Below are 23,068 nucleotides of genomic sequence, written 5' to 3'. Positions count from 1 at the left end.
TCATTTAGGACCTATATAGAAAGCCTCCAGAGCTGAGCAGTCCAATGCACTCCAATCACTCGCAATTATGTTCTGATGAAGAGCCATGCTGTCTTCCGGGATCGATTCCAAGGATTGGTTCTTGGTTGCATCCCAAGCTAACATTGGAGCGAGTGAGCAATTGGATGACAGCAAGTTAACGTTGTTGATGTTACCTGCTATGGGATATGCAAGTGACTCATAGCAACTTGAATCCATAGAGAAGTTCATCTCTCCGACGATATGCTCACTTGTTCCGTTGCACTCTATGAATCCATCATTATCCGGCAACGTCACAGCCATCTGGTGACCCCCGAACGCGTCGAAGGACTCGTCGATCCCTCCGGTGAACTCCATGCCAACGTTATCGCCCTCTAGCTCCGTGCACGGATTCAAGAACTTGGCGTACAACATGGCCAGGTCAATCGTGGAGCCGTCGGCCGCGGTAGGGCGGCAAGAGTTGGAATTGCCCACCATGCCGTCGAGCGCGAGATCGGGCCGGATTGGGCCCGGTATCGGGCCGTTACGAGATGTGGCGGCGACCTGGTCGGTCGGTAACCTCACCGGCTTCCCTCGCCGGTTTTTGCGGCACCCTCCGCCTACCGGAACGTTGCGAAGGGACCCGCCCTTAGTCCAATACCTCCTGCAGCCCTTGCAGAAGTAACGAGGCTGGCTCAAGCTGTAGTTGTTGTAGTAGCAAAACTTGGTATTAGAGGAATCGCATCTCGGGCAGTTGGGCGCCATCTCGACGTTCGGCTTCCACCGGCGGTCTACCGCCGTCATCGGCCGGGAGGGGTAAGGGAGGAGGTTTTCGCGAGAAGACAACATTGCATGAGTAGGAGAGAGAGAGAGAGAGAGAGAGAGAGAGAGAGAGAGAGAGAGAGAGAGAGAGAGAGAGAGAGAGAGAGAAGAGGGGGGAAGAGGGGGAGAGGGGAGAGGGGTAGGCTGGCTTTATTTGCAACAAATGGTACAGGAGAGTAGGAGGTTTGGTTACTTAGCGATGCATGTGCATGTGAGTTAGTACCACATCGATTTGGGCTTGGCTTTCAGCCCGACCTAGGGATGTGACTTCTTTGACTTCTAAGCCACGAGTACCCAGGATCTACCCGAAAGTCTCTATATATTTCTATCACTTCGATCGTACTATTTTTGTGGTCATCCCGGTATAATTAATAAAACGAATAAATTGTGCCGTAATTACTCTTCTTGGTGTACTGTTATTGGTTAGCTTAGGAAAGGAGCTTTGTTTTTGCTTAGTGGTTGGATGGATGGGGAAGTGGACGGTGCGGAGGTGGTGGTCACTTCTCCGTAGGCGGGTAGGCCGTGCCGCTGCCTAGTATACGTGGCGGCAGATGGGTGGTGGACCAGGATGAAATCTAGTTCCGGATTGGGGGGTCGCTCAGGGGAGACAATCCCCTCGGTATCTAGTCTCTTTATTCCTCCGGAGCACGGGAAACGATGGGTGTAAGAAATTTGGAGATTGCTCTACAAAATCTTCTCAATTTAGTACATATAAATTTTGAAATATAGATGAAGTCCCTTGTATATATATATATATATATAATGAACTAAACGAAATCGTAACTTAATGAAGTGGACCACGAGTTCATTTGGAAGGCACGTAGCAATAGGCAAGTGAGGATTAGTCAGGATGAAAAGTCCTGCTGATAAGGAACAACCTAGATGACAGCTTTGATCTAGAATTGGGCGAACACGTATTGCCCATGTTGCCGCATTTGATCCAAAGTGGTCTCCCAGTTCCAAGTGGTCCACAGGATCAGAGCAAGTCATATGATGTCATCTGGATGTATAGATTGTGACTCTGTCGGACCTCATTCACCATGGGTTTAGATCCGACAGCTAAGCTCTAGCTAGGTGAATTTAGGATTCAAATCAATGAATGGAGGCATGATCTCAACAAACTTTATAGCTAATAATTTTCTCCCACTTAATAGATCTGGGAAATTATATGTAATAAGGTGATGTTTTAGAGCTAGACATTGTACTACTAAAAGCTCCTTCATGTCCAAAGATTTTTTTTTTCTTTTTGTTGTGGTCCATGCAATAATACATAGGTAAACGGCAAACATCATCTGCAAGTCCGAGACTATGATTGTTACCCATAGCAAAATTATCATTGGTATATATATTTTCAACGCTAGCTATGTTCTCGTTATTTTCGTATTCAAGATGCATTTCATTTGTGCAGCAGTACTGTTTCATATTATTGTACTTCGTACCATGAGTAGGTAACGTTGTTAAATCTCTAACATGAGGATTTTCACCTAAAGTAAGAGTACTACGTGGAATTGATCAAACCAAGGGAAGAGACAACAAGAATCAAGTACTTAAAAGCTATTGTACAACGTGTCTTTGGTCACATTCAATGAGGATGGTAGAGAAACATTCGATCGCACTAACAATACTAACAAGAAGAGGAGAGAAAGTTAAAGAATTCTCCCTCTAATTAACGATGCTTCACCTATGTAAAGTTAGTTGTGCATAATCGGATATAGAGTTCTCAATCATGGAAGAGATTTAAGATTAAGAAATTACCGGATCAATTGATCCAATATTTTGCATCGAGTCTTACTACTGCCCACCTCCCTAGAACTAAATCTAAAATCCAGCTCTTGCTAGGGTTCGCTGTCTTCTTCTTTCTCCTCTAGCAGGAACCTTCTCTCGCCATTGCCATGGCCGGTGAGCTCCTTCTTGCTCCTCATTGGCTTGGAAGCTGGTGTTGGCTCCGGTGTCGCGGCAACAAGTAAATCAGTGAAGCAAAATCCAAATAAAAATTTCTCATCTGAAATTCTTATGTAAAATAGATAAGCCAAATCTTTCATTCAAATTCCATTTCGTGTAAGCATATGGAAGGAGGTCTTCAAACCTAAAGATAGGTCGCTGTTATAAATTTCCAGGCAAACACCAGCTGCCTTCATACTCGGGGCATCGAAATCATTTGTCAAATAGCCTTCGGTGGTTTATAAATACACTCCAAATCTTCATATTTCCTTCCAGAGGTAGAATTCTCAAAAGAAAACTTTCTACCTCCACTGTAATTCCTGCGAACAAAAACAAAAAAAAAACAAAAGTAAAACAGAACAAGAAAAATCTTTAGATCCAACAGGTGGATCCTACACAACGTTATGACCGTATGAATTTTTCCCTACTTAGATGTAAATATTTCTAACAAAGAATGCACTTACGAAGGCTTGAACAATCTAGAGCTGTTACATTGATTACCTACCGTTTCTCGATCGATCGATGTGGTCCATCCCTAACTCTTAATTAACCCATCCATCACTGGATCAATGAGACTCGACAAGAACGTCCGTGGCGAGATCGACAGAGACGAGCTGCTAAAATTTGACAAAACCCTCGAGGTTGGTGGGCCTTCAAGAATGTGACCTCTTCTTCTTCTTCCCTTACATTGATTGCCCTCACCCACTCTTGAGGAACTGACGCTTCTTGCATGCAATAGGGGAGTCAATTCTTAGATTGGGTTGTTTTTCTCATTGCTAGAGCTGCATCTGCCATTGTCTTGCCATTTTCCTATCCACTTCACATTTGATTGGAGTGATCATAGTTAGAGATTGTAAATATGATACATGTGGTTGAAATCTAGTAGTGTTTTAGCCTTTTGGAGGACAATCTTCTCAACCACCATTTGTCTTTCCTTTAGTTAGCTACTTCTTTTATTTTTGCAATTATTCATATAAGTTGGTAGCTAGGCGATATACTTCCACAAGCAACAATAGTCATTGCTCTCACCAAACCATCCATCTATTTCTCAATTTCCTCCTATATTTCCACTCATCACTAGGTAAACCAGAGATAAGGAGAATTAAAAAGTTAAAGTTCAGTAAGAAATTTAATTAAAAAAGGAAATCCAACCTCTCCTTTCTGCTTATACTTCTCATATCATACTCTAAAATAACTTAAGCTAATAGTCTCTTGCAAAGTAGTATCTAAATAGAAATTAATATGCCGTTAAGTAGACTTAGTTTACCTTTTTAAATACCAAAATACCCTATTTTGGAGTAATTTTCAAGGGTATTTTTGGTAAATTCGGTTTGTGCAGTTTATATTAGAAAGTATTCCAGGGGTAATTTTATAATTACATTTCTAGAGTTAAATAAACTATAGTCTAACTTTAAGGGCAATTAGCCAGCGATCAGTTTATAAATAGCTCAGATATGGGGTCACAACATCACTAAAATATAAAGTGTGAATTTTTATATAATTATCACTAAAATTCACAATTAACACGCCATTGTTCAAAATATTAATTGCTCTTTCAAAAATATTATTTTATTAGTTAATCTAACTAATAATGACTAAAATATATTATTCATATTAAAAAAAACTATTTTGCTTTTGTATAAATTATTAAAACAATTTAAGAGCTATCAAATATAATACCCAAAATCTAGTATAACAAAAAAATATTATGTGAAATAAATTTTATTGATAAATTGTTACATTATAAACTTAAAAAGAGAGGGTTATTTTATCATTTATATGTATTCAGATAACTTTAGCAATAATTTAATTAGGAATACTTCGTTAAAAATCAATTATAATGACAATTCTAAATAAGTCATATGATAATTCCGGTATCTTAAGGAATATAATGATAAGTGGGAGTTATTTGAAGAGTTCTAAAAGAAAATTAAAAAATTCTCTTCCAGGAAAAAAGATCCACGTCGATCCTAAGTAATTAAATAAGAGCGAGTGTGCATTATCCAAGGGTCCATGCATGGATGGGCCCGAGCAGTGAGGCATTATTTTAGGGCAGGGGCACGTGAAGGAAGCCGTGAGCTTTGTCCATATCCCTTCCTTGGGGCAAACCTTTGGGTCAAGGTACAAAGAGGGGGGGATCCATTATCCATGGCGATGCTTTGGATGGACGGCATGGGCATTCATGGACGGCAAGGAGTAGTGGATAATTGCTTTCAATAATTAAGTCTTCTCTTCTCTTTCTCTTCTCTTCTCTCCTCCTCCTCTCTCTCTCTCTCTCTCTCTCTCAGTACGTAGAGACGTGTGGCTTCTGAGTTCATATCTGTGAGAAGCTGCTTGCTTCGATACGACCATTCCACCATCAACCCTCCTCAGCAGCTTCCACATGGTTTTGCTTCCCAACTCTGCACACCCATCGAGATGGTGATGTGGTGTACTATCATCAATAAATTAATTCCCCTCCAGAATATTTTTTAAGATGGTTACGTGGTGCTTCTAATTCTATTGTTACTCTCCGTCTTTGTGTCTTAGCAAATATTTTAATACCTCTCTAATATTTATAATTTTATTTTAACAGCAGTTTTAATTTCGATACAGTCGTTATCGATTTCAACACTACATTACATTAAAAAAAAATTAAATTACATTATCTTTTTTAATTAAAATATCTCTTTTAAATATAATTGCAAAATATATGATTAGACATTGACAATGGGAGATGTCACTTAATAGTAGATAATCTAATTTTAATTTTTACCTCTATATATTATTAATTTTAGTTTAAATCAATCTTAAACTAATATATATATATATATATAGGTAATTAAAAAAATAATCAAAGAGATAGAATTTAATTAGCTTTCATCAAATTAGTTATAGAAATATAGCAATATATATATATATATATACATATATTACTCTAAATTAAAATACTAAGATAATATAGTTGTCAAAGAATATTGTGAAGGGTATATGTATAAATATAAATTTTAAAATGATATATACATAAATATATATGCAAAAGAACTCGTTAATTTATGCCAACTTAGAAATTATAATTTAGAAATAAGTAATCACATATTAAGCCGATTATATTTTTAAATTTTCACTGTTCCTATTATACTCTTACATTTGTTAACCGTTAATTCTCTCTTTTATCTTAGATGATAAAAGAGTTTTTTTTTTATGTTTATCTTTCAAAAATATTATTTTTATATGCATATCTATCTTATGTTGATATTTATTGAATGGATACCTTTTCGACTAACGCACAATTTAAAAATCAAATAATTTAGATATAAAAGATATTTTAGTTAAGATAAATTATTGAGATTTAATCTTATATTTACTAAAATGTAATAGTGAAGAGTGTCAATGTATATATTAGGTATAAATACAAATATCAATTAAAGAAAAGGTATACATTAAAAACAAACAATAACAATAACCTTTTTCTAGTTACTTATCACAAAGCCAATAGGTCATAACCTTGTGGACTCTTTTGTTGCTCGTACAATTTTGTATAGTTCTCCCTGGCAGACATAGACCTCGAAATTTCACTATTATGAGTACTTTTCTTTTCTTCTAAATTTAAGGAGGTCGAGGGGTCAGTGGAAGAACCTTTTGGACTTAAAACTATACTCACATTAATTAATGGGCTTATCTTAGCCCAGCCCAATATAGAGCGGCAAGCCCAATCCTAACCTAATGTGTTCTTATTCATAGTTGACTTTAGCCTTCGCATTCTCTCCTATTTTAATACCTGTGCGTTTTCTATTGGGCAGGTAGATATGTCCGAAGTGCTAGGATTTATAAAATGTCTAAACTCCATTTTCTTTTCTAAACTTATATTAATCAAACTTAATATATCGGCATCTATTATAAACTGCAAATCCCAGCCCACTTATATTTAGCCCGTTTAAGGCCCCAAGTATAGTTTCAGAGCTTTGGACCTCGGAAATCACGCATGCAGTTTGTCTACCAACATAGATACGTGTGTATAACTCCTAAGTCCTAACGTTACAAACTGCAAGGTCTGTCCAAAAAGTCTAGGTCGAGTGAAGTCTCAAGGGCAGCTTGCCACGTGGAGGCCTCATGTTGAGAAAAACAAAAGCTACCGCTACCATCGTTGGGACAAGGAAATAAGACAAATTAAGGTTGGAGGATCTACGGGCAAGAAAAATATTATTATCATTCTTGCTATTATTTTGGGTGGCATCGTAGATTGTGGGGGGACTAATTTGTAATTTGACTTCGAAGAGCAAAAGATGAAAGGCAAATTATTCTTAGTCAAGCATCAGGTTTTTCTTCATCGCTCTTATTATATAAAAAAGGTATTGGCTTCGTCGGACCTTTAGATGCACCACTTTTTTGAATCATCTAGAGAAAATTTTGTCGGTTATTCTGCTTGAGATTTAACTCAATATGTTGCATGGTAGAAAAAAAGACCAAGTACACGAATCTTGAAGCAATTATAACGAGCTATGATTGGATGGCTTCCACACTGACCAAGTCCTAAATGTTGACCGACCGATTGACCACATCAGACGAAATAATAGGTTTGTTTGGGTCTTAATTAGAAATCTGACCACCAGCCCAGCACCCGCCTACTGACTGTCAAACATCAAACTCCATGCAAACACCACGGGGGCCCACTTGTCCACCATTCAGAAGAGCGCACATCAGCCATGAAAGGCTGCTTGGTGGAAAGAGTCCCCTCACCACGTCCTCCAAATTGCCTCCATGGAAAAGGTCCTCACAAGTCCACAAGGGCCACCGGTATTTTTATTTTTCCTTTCTTCCTTTAGCTTTTGCTATCATATTATTATGCACTCCATTACTCCATTGACTTGTATGCTAACACATCAAAACTTGGCTTTCTATATCTACCTGAACTACCACCTATCAAAGGCGCTGTTCACTTCCTCCTCCTCCTCTTTTAATTCTCCATCATCAATACTATAACGTGTCATGGATTCTGAGCTCTTCAACTCAAGCTCCTCGCCGCGCCGAGAACTCCGCGGCCCTCGGCCGGCGCCTCTCAAGGTACACAAGGAATCCAGCAAGATCAAGAAGCCGTCCGTGGCGCCGCTCCGTCAGCAACGGCCGCCGGTCATAATCTACGCTATATCACCGAAGGTCATCCACACAAACCCTAGTGAGTTCATGTCGCTGGTGCAACGCTTAACTGGTACATCATCATCTTCTACTACTACTACTACTACTACTACTACTACTACTACTTCCTTCTCGGATAAAAGAGGAGAAGTACCTTTGTCCCCTGCGGCTAAGTTAGCCATGACCGAGCTCGGATCAAGAAGTGAAACAGAACGGCAGATGACGCGGACGGACAACAACGAGTTAATTGATCAGATAGGGACTGATAGCGGTACAAGAATAGTGGACAGAATAGGATCTTATCCGGGAATTTTATCGCCAGTGCCGTCTTCTCTTCCATCTATTTCTCCTAACTTCTTCTCACCCTTGACGGACGTGAACTTTCTCAACTTCTTGCATGAGCTCAGCCCAGCTTTGCAACAGCAGCATGGCAAGGAGAATTTTGCAGAAAACACCCTGGCTAGCCCTAGTTTTCTGTTATCCACCCCACCCATGCCTTCTCCTACTGCTTATTGGGAGTTCTTTCGTCAACACCCAGATCTTTAGTATTTGTTTTGATGAGTAATTGCAATGGAGTAGAAGGGAAGCAGTTGGAGAAAAGGATGTATGGCTGGATGCATCGATGGAGACAAAGTTCCACGCTTGTTAATTAATGGGCCTCGTCTCTTGAGGGCCGTATGATACAATATTCAAAGTTATGTGACATCACCAATCTAAGTTGGATTAATTTTTTATTTGTCTGATAGAGGAAGATGCATCTGTAACACCATACTGATATCATTGAATAAAACTAGCTACGGATAAATTATGTTAATTGAAATTAATAAATACTTTTATATGAAGATATAATAAAAGTTTTACTCTGTAAACTGTTTTTACTTGCATGCTTTCAATTTTGTTTATTTCCTCGCTATGTTAGGTCTTCTTGCAGTTTAAAAAAGAGAGGGAGAGATAAATATTAAACCTTAACAAGCTCTAACACTTAGTCATCTAGACTTTATATACATTCAAGACACTAACTAATACAAGCCTGCCAATGCAAATATTGCCAAGATCAACGCAGTCCATAAGAATTACCCTAAGCATCATATCATACAACAATTTTGATAAATACGTTCGAAGGAATGGGAGCACATAATTGCACACCTGTACAAGGAGACTCAAAACTTGTTTCTAAATGCAGTGATCATAGGATTGAGAGGAAAGATTTAACTCAGAATTTGTAAGCCGATGGCCGGCCGCATAACCTCTGCTAGCATAGCGCAGATAGCAACCCAAAGGAAATAATTAAACAAAGCATAATACTATAAAATAACAAGAAACAACGTAGAAGCTCAACTCTGATCGTGAGAGCACAAAGTGAAGAAACCTCCAAAATCTTTCAACTATCGTTGCTATTCTAATACCTAAGGACTTATTTGCTTTGAGAAAAATTTAGAATAGTTATTTTAGATTCTTACACTTAAAATTGTACCTCTGATCTAGAGTCGTATATTATAATACTTACTTGTAATCTAAAATAGTAATGCAATGACTATCTTTGTTCCGATGTAAAGTTCAGATAAAATGCAATTAAAATGTAAGAATTAATTCAAATGCTCTTAATTTAACATATATATTTAAATCGAAGTATTTTAATTTATTATAGATATGCAACGCATACTTATATTAAAAAAAATTTCTAACATAAAATTTTCATTAATCTCGTCACTTTTGTGGAAAGAAATAGATATTTTATTTTTTTTAAAATATAATTTTAATCAAATCAAATATAAGATGATGATTCAAGCTAGCTTATGTGTATGATAATTTTAATAATATTTATAATTTAGAATAAAAATAATTTAATTTTTCTTTTGTCTAGATAATATTCCTTAATGTAAAATAGGTAAAAAGATAATCCTCAAAATGAACATGGCTTAGGAGTCAGACGAGAATATACTACCTACAGAAGGATTTGCTAAGATATTGCTACGATCCTGAGTTGACTTTGCAACTCCTAACGGGGACTTGTCTACCGCTCCGGTCTCCCAAGAGTACTTTGTTGACAAAGCTCGGCCTCTTTCCATGGTCAATGGTCCCATCAGTTTCATGTCTGGCTTAAAGGTTCATCAAGCACCCAAAATTTTGTTTTCAATGTGGAAATAATTGAAGCCAATTGCTATCGCTGTTGGTTGTTGGCAAAATATCACAACGTACGTCTCAGCAACTCACTTGATAAGTCATCCTCAATCACGAACTGGATAGTTTAGGAATATATTTTAACTATTCTAGAAGTATGCAGCACATTCCAAGTGCATGAATAGATCCAGTCATGAAATGTTGTTGGTCATAACACATGGCAGTAGCCTAAAAACCTTCTAGAATCTAAGGCTGGCTACTGTTCTGAAGACATTTCCATGGAAAATGACACATAGGGTGGCATTTTTTTTATATGTAAAAGGCGATCTTTAAGCTATCGTAAACCATTTAACAACACTAGACTTTGAAAAATAAAATCATTACGCATGAGTCTATTGCGGTTTTATATAGTGGCATGAATTAAGTGAATCAGGCAATCAAAGGAAAAAAGAAGAAGGGAAACTATGGTATAGCTTAATTTAATTTTAGATTGCAGTTGTCAAACTTCATTTGAGGTTGCATAGGAGGTCGCCTGATGATCCCATTGCAGCTTCCTGTTACCATGACCTTACAAAGAGATGGAAGACCTTCTTAGTGCTGACATTGATGACACTCAGCTTGGTCAGGCGATGGAGGAAGCTTCTCCTATGGCCAAGTTGCAGAAGGCTTTAATTTAAAGGAGTTGGTCAGGAAGAACACATTTCTAATAGGAAAAATCTGAGTTCAGATTTTTGAAATTTTCTCACTTCGACAAGTCTTGGTAGAATTCTGAACATTGAGTATTTGATTCTTTGGTTCATGTCAGGCCATAATACTGCAATTTATGCATCTTTCAAGTAGACTTCGCTGTCGTCTGTGATCGGTTTAGAGAAGAGAGAACAGGGCTTTCATAGTTCCAGATATATACAGAGATGATGCCGAAACCAAACTCTTATAGATCTCCGGGTACCTGCATCATGTATTAATGGTTAGGTATTGACGTATTGTATAACATATTTGAAAACAAATTTCTTCTTTTAAGGAACTAATGGAATTTCACAATTAGTCATTTAATCCTAGAACTAATTCTCCAATCTCATCAAAAGAAATAATGGTCCTAAGAACAACCTTCTGGAGACAAAACTTAATCTGCACGATAACTTGTTAATCACAAGAAAGAAAGAATCCTCCACCTTTGAGTTTGTGGAGGACGTCAGATCGGCTGTGAACTTGAATAATGGAGTCTGTTGATGCGATCACCATCCTTTGAGAACATTCTTGGAAGAATACGCCAGTTACAATGTTCCGAATGTCAACCAAATTGATAACATGATTCTCATCAATTACCCAGATACGGACTTTTTCCATCGGTGCAAGTGGAACCACTGATGAAGTATCTTTTCGTCAACAGAATTGAAGTGAACATAACTCAGTGATAGCCATACAATCAACGAATTAAAAGAAAGGACATGAACTCTGAGATTGTGGTATTAAGGAATCACTTTCACAGGTTTATGACATTGAAGGGTTCTCTCGGTGTCTACCCAACTGAAATAAAATGGATTAAGCTTTAAAGGGATTGCATGCAGCCTCTACTCACGACATTCATCAAGCTTCAGTATTTTTTTTTTCCAGTTTCCAAACCATTTATAGAGTGTAGAATTCTCCTCAAAAAACAATGCTTTCTACAATCTTTTGCAACCCAGAGTTCTCTAATTCTACATCATACTTCACCCCACCTGGTTCACTGGAACAGCCTAATTGAGGAGGCATCGATTCATCAAATTGCATCTCTCTATAGAACCAGACATCCTTTCACTGATCCACAAACAACTCCATTAACGAAAATTTGTGTCCAAATTTTCTGGATACCAGCTACTGATTTGCAACAAGAATGTCTTCAGAGAATTCAGATTCAAAACACTTGTTAATACTGTTAACTCACAAACTACTTTTAAAAACTTAACTTGTTAGAGAGCGTTAGATTTTATACTTTTAGATTCTAATAAATACAATCATGAGAATCAAAGCATGCATTTTGATCATCTTTGTGTGAAACTTACATACCCAACTGTCATTATCTATCAAAGTACTTCAACACATCATTAGCATTAGAGAAACTTGACCGACCAAGAATCCTAACTCCTACTTGTGTGGGATATGCTTTTATAGAAACTCCCAACAATTTACGCACCTGAAGAGAAGGGTAAAAGAAAAGCAACACTGGGTCCAACATACCATCTTGCAGCAATTAAGATCCCAATATAGCAATAGGTAGAAGAACCAAAAAGAAGTAGAATATACATACATAATCATCACAAAATTCACATACTAAGGTGCAGGAACCCCAAATTTGTTAGCAATTTGGGAGAATGGAAGAACTAAAACTTACCAAAAACCAATAAGTATCAATAGCCAAACAGAGGCACTCGTAAGTTACGGAAAGGATCACAACACGAAAGGTTCTCAATCTCCAAGCAGTCGATGTTCGAGTTTAGAAGCCCAATTCAAGAACTAAATATTCAGAAACTAATGGCAAACAAATAAATAAGAATAGGAAGGGAAGTCTAGGAGGATCCACGGGCTTGATCAATGGAAGCCCAGTCCAGTGATATTTGAGAACGAACCACCCTGAGTCCTGGTCCGACCTAGAGCCCGATCGCATCACAAATTGATCAGCCAGGCCGGCATTCTGCTTGAAAACGGTATATTATAATTTACTATAAGAACGAGAAGATCATTTTAAGAAAGTCATCCAATTCGAGTTACATCTCAAAGGTAGCCCATATGCCTCAATCCCTTATTTCCAATCTATTGTTTCTTTCTTCTTTCTTTTTCGCTGGTTATTTTATGTTCTCATATCTTCTGTTAGATGATTATAATATTTCTAGGCTTTTGTTCCTCTTTAGACAGGTGTGTAAGATTGCATTCTACAACTCAGAGCTAAATGTCTCTTTGCTTATGATTATGTTCTTTGCACATAAATTGCTAGTGCTTATGCTTATGTGAATTTAAAGATCTTTATATTCACAGAAAGTGTTTTCAAGTGACATTGGCATGAAACATATGCTTACAACTCAACACACTCATCAGCAATATTATTAACTCTGTGAAGCTTCAATACTTCATATCTCTCTTTCCTTTTTCCTTTTTCTAGTTGGGCATCCTCTCTTACTCATGACCTGAAGCCCTACAAGTCGATAGGATATGTAGATGATGTATACATTGTTTAATATGTAAATATTAATTGATACAGCAAAGTTTAAAAAAAAAGAAGAAAACAAATGAGAAAGTAGTCGATTCATGGTTTTACTATCAATCAGCTCATTTCTTTTTGACAGTGAAGATATATATATCTTTTACCGTTCTCTAGCTAAAATAGCCAGTGTCTCAACTATTTCACTTTCCCAAAAGAAATATATATAAATATATGGACAAACAAGTATTAAGGACAGAATGTAATCTTTCAGATTGGACCCCTCAGAAATATTTTTCTCGATATTTGGAGAAACGCACGAATGGGTCATCCTCCATTACGTACAAGGATGGTAAGACACCCATTCCTCTATACGGATCACCTCACCTTCAACTTCCCATTTGATCAAACCATCACATCTCTTCTCCACATTCTTCCCTTTGATCCTTTTTGTACTCGAAATGATATTACTTGCAACATGGAGCCAAAAAAGTAAATACAACTAACTTAATTACAGACAGTTGGAGTTCTCTCGCGACGACCATCATCACTTTTGCCTGTACATGTAAATCATAGATTTAAATCATGATTAATTACGTACTTTCCCTTATTTTCAGTGGCCCATGTACTTAATGGGAAGTATTATAAAGAAGACAAATATGTATAATTGTCTTTTTCTCCACACGCAAACGCATTGCAAAACCCCTAGTTGTCAAAAGGAGAGACAAAGGAACACAAGAGATAATAAATGGCATTCTTAGACACTTTCAATACTTGTTCACACTTTGTCAACCTTTTCCTGCACAAACTCAAAAGCGGCAGGTCATTTCTACATTACACTGCCCCCCCTCTCTCTCTCTCTCTCTCTACAACAAAGACACTTAAACTAATCATTGTTTCCTTTTTGCTCGCAATCAGAAGCTATAGGATATGATAACACAATGCTCCTGATCACTCTGAGGACAAAAACAGAAGGGTAGAAAGAAAAGAATGCGGTATGAAAGAAAACTAAATCTTGCTGTAAAACTATAATGTGACACGCATCCACTGCTATGGGCTTAAGGTGATCTCTGCCTCTCCAATCCAATGGAGTTCTGCCGCTTCGAAGGGCCCGAAGGAGGAACCGGAATTGCCCTCGGCAAGAACCCGAAGAAGTTGCCCGACCCCTTCGACGACTTCGCCGCCGGCTTCACGTAGATATCCTGCGTGTTCCTTGAGCCATGGCAGGATGAGACCAAGATGAAAAGGAGGAGGAGCATTAGAATTAGGCTTTTTGGGAGATGACCCATTAGAGAAGAGGGATGTGGGGGTAAAGTAGGAGAAGAGTGTGCTATAGGTAATATATAAGGACAGGGATAAGAAGCATAGAGGAATAGGAGTTTGGCAGGATTCGGGATTGGAAAGAGTTCATCAGATGTTCCTTTTTATAGGGTGTGGGGGGTGGCAGGGGGGGTACTAGATTGTAAAGAGGAATAAAAAAGAAAAAGAGGGAGCAAAATGAGAAAAAGTTAGAGAGACAGAGAGAGAAGACCATTCTGTCGTCAGGTTATATTCACACAAAATTTAATGGCCGACTAAGGAATGGGGATTGTTGTTTCAAGACTACAATTCCCCATGATATTTTGTAATGGTCTTGTTAACTTGATGTGATATGATATGATGTGATTCTCTCTGCTCATCTCTCTTACTGAATTACTTAATAAATTAATATGTTTTTGATTTGTCTAGCTGATGGTATAGGATGTTAACATACAAGTTAGAGGGATAGTAATCCTTTTTCTACATTGATGGATAATTTTTCAAAATGTTTGAAGTACTAAAATGCATACGAATGCTAGGGCTAACGGTGGTGGGTTTTGGCGTTTGTATAAGATGAGGCTTGACTTCGCCAGCCCATACTTTTTGGCCCACTTGACAATTCCCCACAGACAAAAAAAAATCATAGAAAAAATTAGAAGGCCATATATATATAAAGATAAATTAACTTTTATAATTACAAAAGTCTCCATTAAAAAATTAAAAGCTCAAAGCTATAAAACCAAAGGAGAAAAACCTCCAACAAAGGTACAGGTATAACCAGAATCCCTGGATCTATATTAGGTTCGCTAGTCAATTAACAACTTTATTTCTTATAAAAAAAATATAAATAATTTTAAAATTTTAATATCTTTTTGAACGAGAAAAAAAATATCATCAATAATGTACTAAATAGTCCAAGTCGCCCACGTTGACGAGCAATAAAGAGTCGGTTTCAATCTAGACTCCATCCAGCAGGTTGGCAAATCAATATGCGGGAACATATAGCAGAAAAGTAGAGTAGAAATGTACAAACCCTCGAGTTTATCGATTTTAATTCATATATTGAACATCTGATCATCTGTTCATTGATAAATTATCTGCACTATAGCTAGAGACTAATAAATAGTAGAAGGCTGGCACATCATATGATATTTAACTACAGTGTTTATGTACGTGATAGCATTTATTTAGTTTTTCTATCAAACTTGATCAAATTCTCATTTTCAAGCATTTTTTTTAAAAAAAAAACTTGAATCGAAGTTATCACTCGAAAAATACTACTATAGAGATAAATAATGAATTTAGAAAAAAAAAACTAACATAAAAGAATGACTGATTTTTGCAAACAAAATGAAATCAGGTCGTTTTACCCCCCAAAAAAGACAACGCTAATTTTTCATAAAAATTGATTTATTCTATTAAAAATAATTTTTTATTAAAATTATAGGAAATTATAGTTTCAATATTTGTAATTAAGCTGTATGTTTAATATTTATAGAAAATATCCTGCTAGTTCTATTTAACTAAATTTCTCAATGAAAAAGATAAAAAGAATCCTGACTAGGCCGGGGACGTTAATTTCCACTGTTACCTCTTCTCGACAGCATATTAGTAATTTAGTATCATCTTTTCTTGGCACTCTTTTGTCACGGCACGGGAACGAACACATCATCCATTTGACTTAGACCGCTGACTCTGTCACGTTATCCAAATCCTCCTTTGACTCCCTTCCACTCCCCTCTGCTCCCCCACCCATTCATAAAATCCCCCCACCTCCACTTCCACTTCCACTTCCACTTCTTCTTCGGGAGAGGAGACTCGATGGGTATCAGCGAGGAGGATCGGCAATCAATGCCGCCCTTGGAGGTGAGGTTACCGCCCCTCTTCCGCTGCCCGATCTCACTCGAGGTGATGCGCTCTCCGGTGAGCCTATGCACGGGAGTCACCTACGACCGCTCCTCCATCCAGCGGTGGCTCGATTCCGGCCACCGCACGTGCCCCGCCACGCGCCTCCCCCTCCCCTCCACCGACCTTGTTCCCAACCTCACCCTCCGCAGCCTCATGCACCACTGGGCCTCCGGTTCCGCCTCAGCTGATAACCTCCTCCACCGCCTCCGCCGCTCGCCGGACCCCCTCCCTCCCCTCCGCGATCTCGCCGATCACCTATCCGCCGACAGGTCCGAAGTCGACCGCCTCGCCTCCGCCGGAGCTCCGGCGATCGCGCCGCTGCTCGGATCCGAATCTGAAGCGGTGGTGGAGGCGGCAGTTAAGGTTTTGGCGTTGATCTTGACGGCGGATAAGATCGAGGAGGGGAGCAGGGAGAACGCTGTTTCCGCCCTCGTAGCGGATCTGGACCGATCCGTCTCGGCTCTCTTCGCTGTGATGTCATCGGGCAGCGGGATCCAATCCCGGATCGACACCGCTAGGATTGTCGAATCGATCCTGGCCTCCTCCTCTTGCGATCCCCAATCGAAGATAGCGATCGCAGAGAGGGAGGAGCTATTCCCTGAGCTGGTTAAATTGATCAGAGAGGAAGGGTCACCGGCGGCGGCGGAGGCGGGGATCAGGTGCATGGCGACAGCGGTGGCTGCGGCGGGGAGGAGGAGGGCGAGAACGTGGATTGTGAGATCAGGGGCCGTGGCGGCGCTTGCGAAGGCGATCGCGGCGGAGGATACGGCGGCGTTGGCGGCCGAGAGGGCGATGGAGCTGATGGAGGTGGCAACGGGGTGCGCGGAGGGGAGGGAGGCGATCGGCGGAGAAGCGGCGGCAGTGGTGAGGGCGGTGATGGGGAAGATGACTAAGGTGGGGAGGGAGGGGAGGGAGGCGGCGGTGGCGGTGCTCTGGAAGGTGTGCTGCGGCGGAAGAGGAGAAGGAAGGGTTAGGGAGGCGATGGCGGCGGAGAAGGGTGCGTTGGGAAAGTTATTGGTGGTGATGCAGGAGGAGTTGTCGCCGGAGGTGGGGAGGATGGCCGGGGAGCTTTTGAGGATAATTATGGCGGAGATGGATGGGAGGGATTGCCTCGTTGGATATAATACCAAGACAACTCATATAATGCCATACTAATAATAAGTGTTAATACTGAGTTAAAGGTACAAGTGGTGCATATTTTGTAAATGGATAAATATTTTATTTTTGATAATATTAAATGAAGAATAACAAAATTCTTCCCTTTTAATTTGAAATCCTCTTATGATTTGGTTTAATCTCAAATGGATCTACTTATCTGTTCAAATTATTGTATTTAGTGAATAATTATTCTGCTTATAAGAAACATTTGTTTTCTCTTTAGGACTTTTTTATTTTTATTTTTTTTCATTGATCAACTAATCATTTCTAGCAGTAGGTTGGATAACTTAAATTAACTCTCCTAAAAAAATAAATCATAATTAGTTAAACAATACTTATACTAGCACTCCCATAGAAAATCGAAGCTATGAACCTTCTGTATGAAGTGTGCCCATATTCTGAGAGGAAATCGTGATTATAGCGTGGAATTTTGGGGAAAGATATCTGACGTGTACTCCAACGAGAACTGAAATAATTCTATGCTTTGTTTTGAGAGTCCCATTGTACAGCGAGAATAGAAATTTATAGCTTCCCAACTAAATTTAACATCTCAGTTAGAAATCGGATGGCTCACACTAGTCAAAATTCTAAATACCGATGAATAACATAACTCGTTCGTTTGGATAGTCAAGGCTTCTCCCCCAGACGGGCAACGCAAGGGCATATGCGAGTATATCCAATAATTCGAGTAGGTAAAGAGATCAAAATGGATCTCATGCTTAAAGAAGTCAAGATTAGTTAATACACACGATTGGCATAAGCAACAAAATATAAACAAAAATTGCTGTCCAGTTGCCGACCACATGCAAACTCCATGTCTCGTGCTTCAAGAGATGACAAAATGGGAACCAAAGAGAAGTTACCATCAAGAATTAAAGAAAGCAAGGAATATAACTTATAAAAGGGACGTATGAAAGAAAAAATAAAGAAGAGAGAGAGCTAAAGAAGGATTGTTCTCATTCTTTGACTCTTATCCCTATCTATTTTCTTCTACTTTTTAGAAGAGTTGGTATCCGACGACTAGTTGGCTCTTGGTTCCCCTTTCTTCCCTTCTTATCCACTTCATAGTTTTCTAACCTTATAGCGTAAGCAAAGAGAGGAAAAGATTTCACTTTTCTAGCCATGAAACAGAGTATAAAGCAGACAGGAAAGAATCATAAAAGGTGAATAGAATGGAATCTTAAGACAAGGGAAGAGAGAAGTAAAGCTAACAGGCAAACAGACATCCTTATCATATATGCTCTCTGATTCCTAAAGATGCACCTTTGGTTGGATTCCTCTCAATCTACATTTCTGATCTTGAAGGAATCAAGAGGCAAAATTATCTAAAGGAATGGAAGAAAGTGAGCCGAACAAAGAGAAATGCCAGCTAGATGAAGCAACTTCGGTCTTCTACTATGCTACCGAGCTTGAACCAGCATCCCATTGTCATAACTGGATCACTTCATTCATAGAATCAAATCCTAATGTGAATAACTTAGCAGACATTTTCATCTTGTGCTTGTCTCTGGTTAATGTATCAATCTTTGTATACTGAATAAGCTTTGATCATGGCCTAGATAACTCATCTGGAGTTCTTGGTTCAGTGACAAAGCATATTTTTCCATGGTATGAGTTTAACTTCTCACCAGTAATCTTTACAAGAACAAACACCACGTTCAAATCTATGGAATCTATTAGCATCTCTCACCACCAGCACCTTCCCGAGCACCTTCGATAACCCCTTGATGAACTCATGGCAGTCACCACATACTCTCAGGTTCTTATACACCCTAATCACCTCCTCACTCTTATCCATTCCTTTGCATGCCAGCCACAACCCAATGGCCAGCTTCTCGCTGTGCACTCTCAAGCTTTCCTCCTTTGATTCCTCCTCTACATCATGCAAAGCGAAGCTAACTCCAAAACTGTAGCCCAACTCTTCTTTCATTCTCTTCTCGACTTCTTTAAGAACCTTACGCACTTTATCGGTCAGAGGATGGCAATCATCGCCGCCATAAAAGTAATGAACCTCTTTATTTATCTCCACCCAGCTGCACCCTCCTTGTTTCTTCAGCCGTTTTCTTTTCACCGTCTCCCTTAGCCTCTGGCTCTCTCTCCAGTCCCCTACTTCTGCAAAGATGTTAGACATCATCACATAGTTCACAGGGTTGTCTCTATCCATCCTCAGCAGTATATCTCCTACTTCCTTACCTATCGCAAGATCTCTATGCACTCTACAAGCACTTAAGAGTGTCTGCCATATGCCAACAGTAGCTGGCACTGGCATGTTAAGAATAAGATCTTTAGCTTCCTTCAATTGGCCAGCTCGACCGAGGAGATCTACCATGCAAGAGTAGTGCTCTACTTTTGGTTTGACATGGCAATTGTGTAGCATTTTGTCAAAGTAGTATCGACATTCTTCAATTAGGCCCGCATGGCTACACGCTGACAGCAAAGCTAAGAAGGTTACCTCATCGGGCATGATCCCTTCCGATTGCATCTCCTCAAACTTTCGGATTGCGATATGGCCGTTCCCATGCTTTCCATACCCATTGATCATCACAGTCCACGAAACCACATTTCGGGTCTGCATTTCCCTGAAACGAGTTTCTGCTTCTTCTGTCAGTCCACACTTGAGATACATATCTATGAGCGAGTTTGCTACTGATACATCTGATCCAGATGGGTCTTTGATTGAGTAGGAATGGATTTGCTTCCCTTGCTCTATCAATGCAAAATCTGCAAATAAACCAACCATACTGGAAAGAACGTATCCATCAATCCGGATTCCAGAGCTCCAGAAATTGCGAAAAATCTCTATTGCATCTCTTAGACACCCTTCTTGAGCATAGCCCATGATAAGAGTTGTCCATAGTATTGCATTTTTCTGCACGGCCATATGAAACACTTTCATTGCGTGTGGTAAGTCATGGCATTTGACATATAAATCAATGAGTGCACCAGATAGAATGGCATTGTGTGAACTAGATATCCCGCCGGTGATCATCGAAGCATGAATTTGGGTTCCTTCACAAGCCGCTGCAAGACCACTGCATGCTTTCAGTAAACTGGCAAAGGTGAATCCATCAGGCACCACGTGATGTTGTTGCATCTCTCGAAAGAGAAGCAAACAGTCCCTTCCATGTCCTCCATATGTGTACCCTGCTAACATTGCATTCCAAGTTATGAGAGTCCTGAATGGTATAATATCAAACATCTTCTTTGCTTCGTTGATTCTGCCACTTCTAGAGTACATAAAAATGAGTGAATTACCCAAAACAGGGTACCGTTCAAATCCAGTCTTGACACAAAATCCATGTATCTGAATTCCATGCACGGCATCACCCAATTGCCCACAAGCTTTCAAGTTGGTCGACAGCGTAAACTCGTTTGGTCTAACACCTTCATTGGCCATTTTATGGAACAATCTGAGGGACTCCTTGGGATCCCCCTGTTGTAAGCAGCCAACCATGAGAGCAGTCCAAGACACTACATTTCTTTCACCCATTTCACCAAACACCTCACTGGCCATATCAATTCTCCCACATTTCCCATACATATCTATGAGGTCATTATTTAATATGATATCAAAACCGAAACCCAACTTGCAAACAGCTGCATGGAGCTGAATTCCACCTTTCAATATCGAACTCTGCGAGCAACTACTGAGGAGCTTCACAATCCTCTGCCTCTCCATTGCTCCTAAAATGAGAATACCAACTTGGTTGGTTAGACAAATGGAGGACAAAGTTATGCCAACATTGAGAAATTGCACCGTCTTCGCGGAATTGAGAAGAATTCATGCTCACATTCTGGTCTCCTCCCTTTCCGAAAGCAGCTACCTTGCAACCCAAATGATAAATATTTGCAATGCCAATGGAAGAATCGAGTATGCAGCTCTAGTCTTCAACCAGGTGAAAGATCCCAACGTTTTCCTTTACAACGCCATGATAAAAGCCTACACCCAGAGCCATCATTGCAACGAAGCAATCGGCGTTTATATGCAAATGTTGCGTTCACAACGCCAAGATCCCATTTTTGCCGACAGGTTTACCTATCCATTTGTTGTTAAGGCGTGCGGAGGTCTACTCGCTCTTGATCTTGGAAAGCAAATTCATAGCCATATAATCAAATCTGGATTTGACTCCAATTCTATCGTCCAAAACTCACTCATAGAAATGTACACTAGATGTGATGATTTAGCACTTGCGCGGAACCTGTTTGATGAAATGAGTCAAAGAGATGTAGTCTCGTGGAATACCCTCATCTCAGCTCATGCCAGATTAGGTCAGATGAGGAAAGCAAGAGCCTTATTTAACTCAATGCCAAACAAAACCGTGGTCTCTTGGACTGCTTTGATCTCAGGGTACTCGTCGATAGGCTGCTACTCGGACGCCGTTCAAATCTTCCACCAAATGCAACTGGAAGGATTCGATCCGGACGATATTAGCGTCGTATCGGTTTTGCCTGCTTGTGCTCAATTAGGAGCTCTGGAGCTGGGGAAATGGATACATGCATACTGCGACAAGCATGCTTTACTTAACAAGACCTTCATTTGCAATGCTCTTATGGAGATGTACGCCAGATGTGGTAGCATTGACCAAGCCTCTCAATTGTTCGATGATATGGTTACAAGAGATGTAATCTCATGGAGCACGATGATCTCGGCGCTTGCGCTGCATGGAGGAGCTCGCGAGGCGATCCAACTCTTTGTCCAAATGGAGAACGACAGAAGAGTGAGGCCAAATGCCATTACATTTCTTGGACTCCTATCTGCTTGTTCACATGCTGGGTTATTAGATGAAGGATTGAATTACTTTGATTCGATGAAAGGTTTCTATGGTATTGATCCTGGCATTGAGCACTATGGTTGTCTGGTGGATCTGCTTGGCAGATCAGGTTGCATTGCTCATGCAGTAGAAATTATCGACGGCATGCCAATGCCGCCAGATGCGACGATCTGGGGTTCTTTGCTCAGTGCTTGCAGAACTCACGGCGACATCGAGACGGCCACAAAAGCCGTCGAACGGCTTGTCGAGCTCGAGCCGGACGACACCGGGAACTACGTCATTCTATCGAACATGTATGCCGCAGCTGGGAGGTGGGACAGCGTGGCAAGTATGAGGAGAGTGATGAGGAGCAAGAGCATGAAGAAAACACCAGGATGTAGCTTGATTGAGGTGAACAATGTGGTGCAAGAGTTTGTAGCTGGAGATGATTCAAATCCTCAGTTTGGTGAGATAAGCTGTATGCTTGATCTTTTGGCCTACCATCTTGACATCGATGGGCTTCAAAGATCAATCGTAGCTGAAGGAAACAAGAGCTGCATGGATTCAGATCATGAGCTAAACAATGACATCTATTTTGCCTGATTTTATTGCCAAAAAGTCGACGCAATGAAACAAGTGAATTCAACTTTGTAAAGCGTGGTAGTGATATCAAGGACACAAATCCTCCTTGTGCTGACATAGTACAGCAATTTCAGATCACTCTGAGGATACTAGATTATGTTGATCAACAAGAAGAAAAGAGCTTCGAGAATTAAAGTCC

At 39.7% G+C, this 23,068-nt stretch overlaps 4 protein-coding genes across 4 annotated transcripts; 2 read left to right on the top strand and 2 right to left on the bottom strand.

Moving 5' to 3' along the window:
* LOC140769256 (dof zinc finger protein DOF1.1-like) lies at positions 1-801 on the bottom strand. The gene has a single exon (XM_073109918.1). It carries the CDS (start codon positions 799-801, stop codon positions 1-3), a length of 801 nt encoding a protein of 266 aa, XP_072966019.1.
* A 15,116-nt stretch (positions 802-15,917) lies between these two features.
* LOC140768551 (U-box domain-containing protein 27-like) lies at positions 15,918-17,692 on the top strand. Its single transcript, XM_073108872.1, has one exon. The coding sequence runs from the start codon at positions 16,292-16,294 to the stop codon at positions 17,531-17,533; it is 1,242 nt and encodes a 413-aa protein (XP_072964973.1). The 5' UTR covers positions 15,918-16,291; the 3' UTR covers positions 17,534-17,692.
* Positions 17,693-18,565: 873 nt separating this feature from the next.
* On the bottom strand, positions 18,566-21,454 carry LOC140768904 (putative pentatricopeptide repeat-containing protein At3g15130). Its single transcript, XM_073109369.1, has 2 exons — positions 21,328-21,454; positions 18,566-21,220 (listed from the first exon to the last, which is right to left on the bottom strand). The coding sequence occupies exon 2, from the start codon at positions 21,213-21,215 to the stop codon at positions 19,161-19,163; it is 2,055 nt and encodes a 684-aa protein (XP_072965470.1). The 5' UTR covers positions 21,216-21,220; positions 21,328-21,454; the 3' UTR covers positions 18,566-19,160.
* LOC140768905 (pentatricopeptide repeat-containing protein At2g20540) lies at positions 21,228-22,957 on the top strand. Its single transcript, XM_073109370.1, has one exon. The coding sequence runs from the start codon at positions 21,256-21,258 to the stop codon at positions 22,888-22,890; it is 1,635 nt and encodes a 544-aa protein (XP_072965471.1). The 5' UTR covers positions 21,228-21,255; the 3' UTR covers positions 22,891-22,957.
* Positions 22,958-23,068: the final 111 nt, after the last annotated feature.

The sequence above is a fragment of the Typha angustifolia genome, chromosome 10, assembly GCF_048772165.1.
Source record: "Typha angustifolia cultivar Huaian chromosome 10, ASM4877216v1, whole genome shotgun sequence".
In the NCBI taxonomy this organism is placed as follows: Eukaryota; Viridiplantae; Streptophyta; class Magnoliopsida; order Poales; family Typhaceae; genus Typha; species Typha angustifolia.
Note: the sequence above shows the minus strand (reverse complement) of the source record. Positions and strands in the feature narration are given on the sequence as shown.

Bases quoted from the DNA above. Each gene is read 5' to 3' on its own strand.
- LOC140769256 (XM_073109918.1), bottom strand. From the start codon at position 801: ATGACGGCGGTAGACCGCCGGTGGAAGCCGAACGTCGAGATGGCGCCC.
- LOC140768905 (XM_073109370.1), top strand. From the start codon at position 21,256: ATGGAGGACAAAGTTATGCCAACATTGAGAAATTGCACCGTCTTCGCG.
- LOC140768551 (XM_073108872.1), top strand. From the start codon at position 16,292: ATGGGTATCAGCGAGGAGGATCGGCAATCAATGCCGCCCTTGGAGGTG.
- LOC140768904 (XM_073109369.1), bottom strand. From the start codon at position 21,215: ATGGAGAGGCAGAGGATTGTGAAGCTCCTCAGTAGTTGCTCGCAGAGT.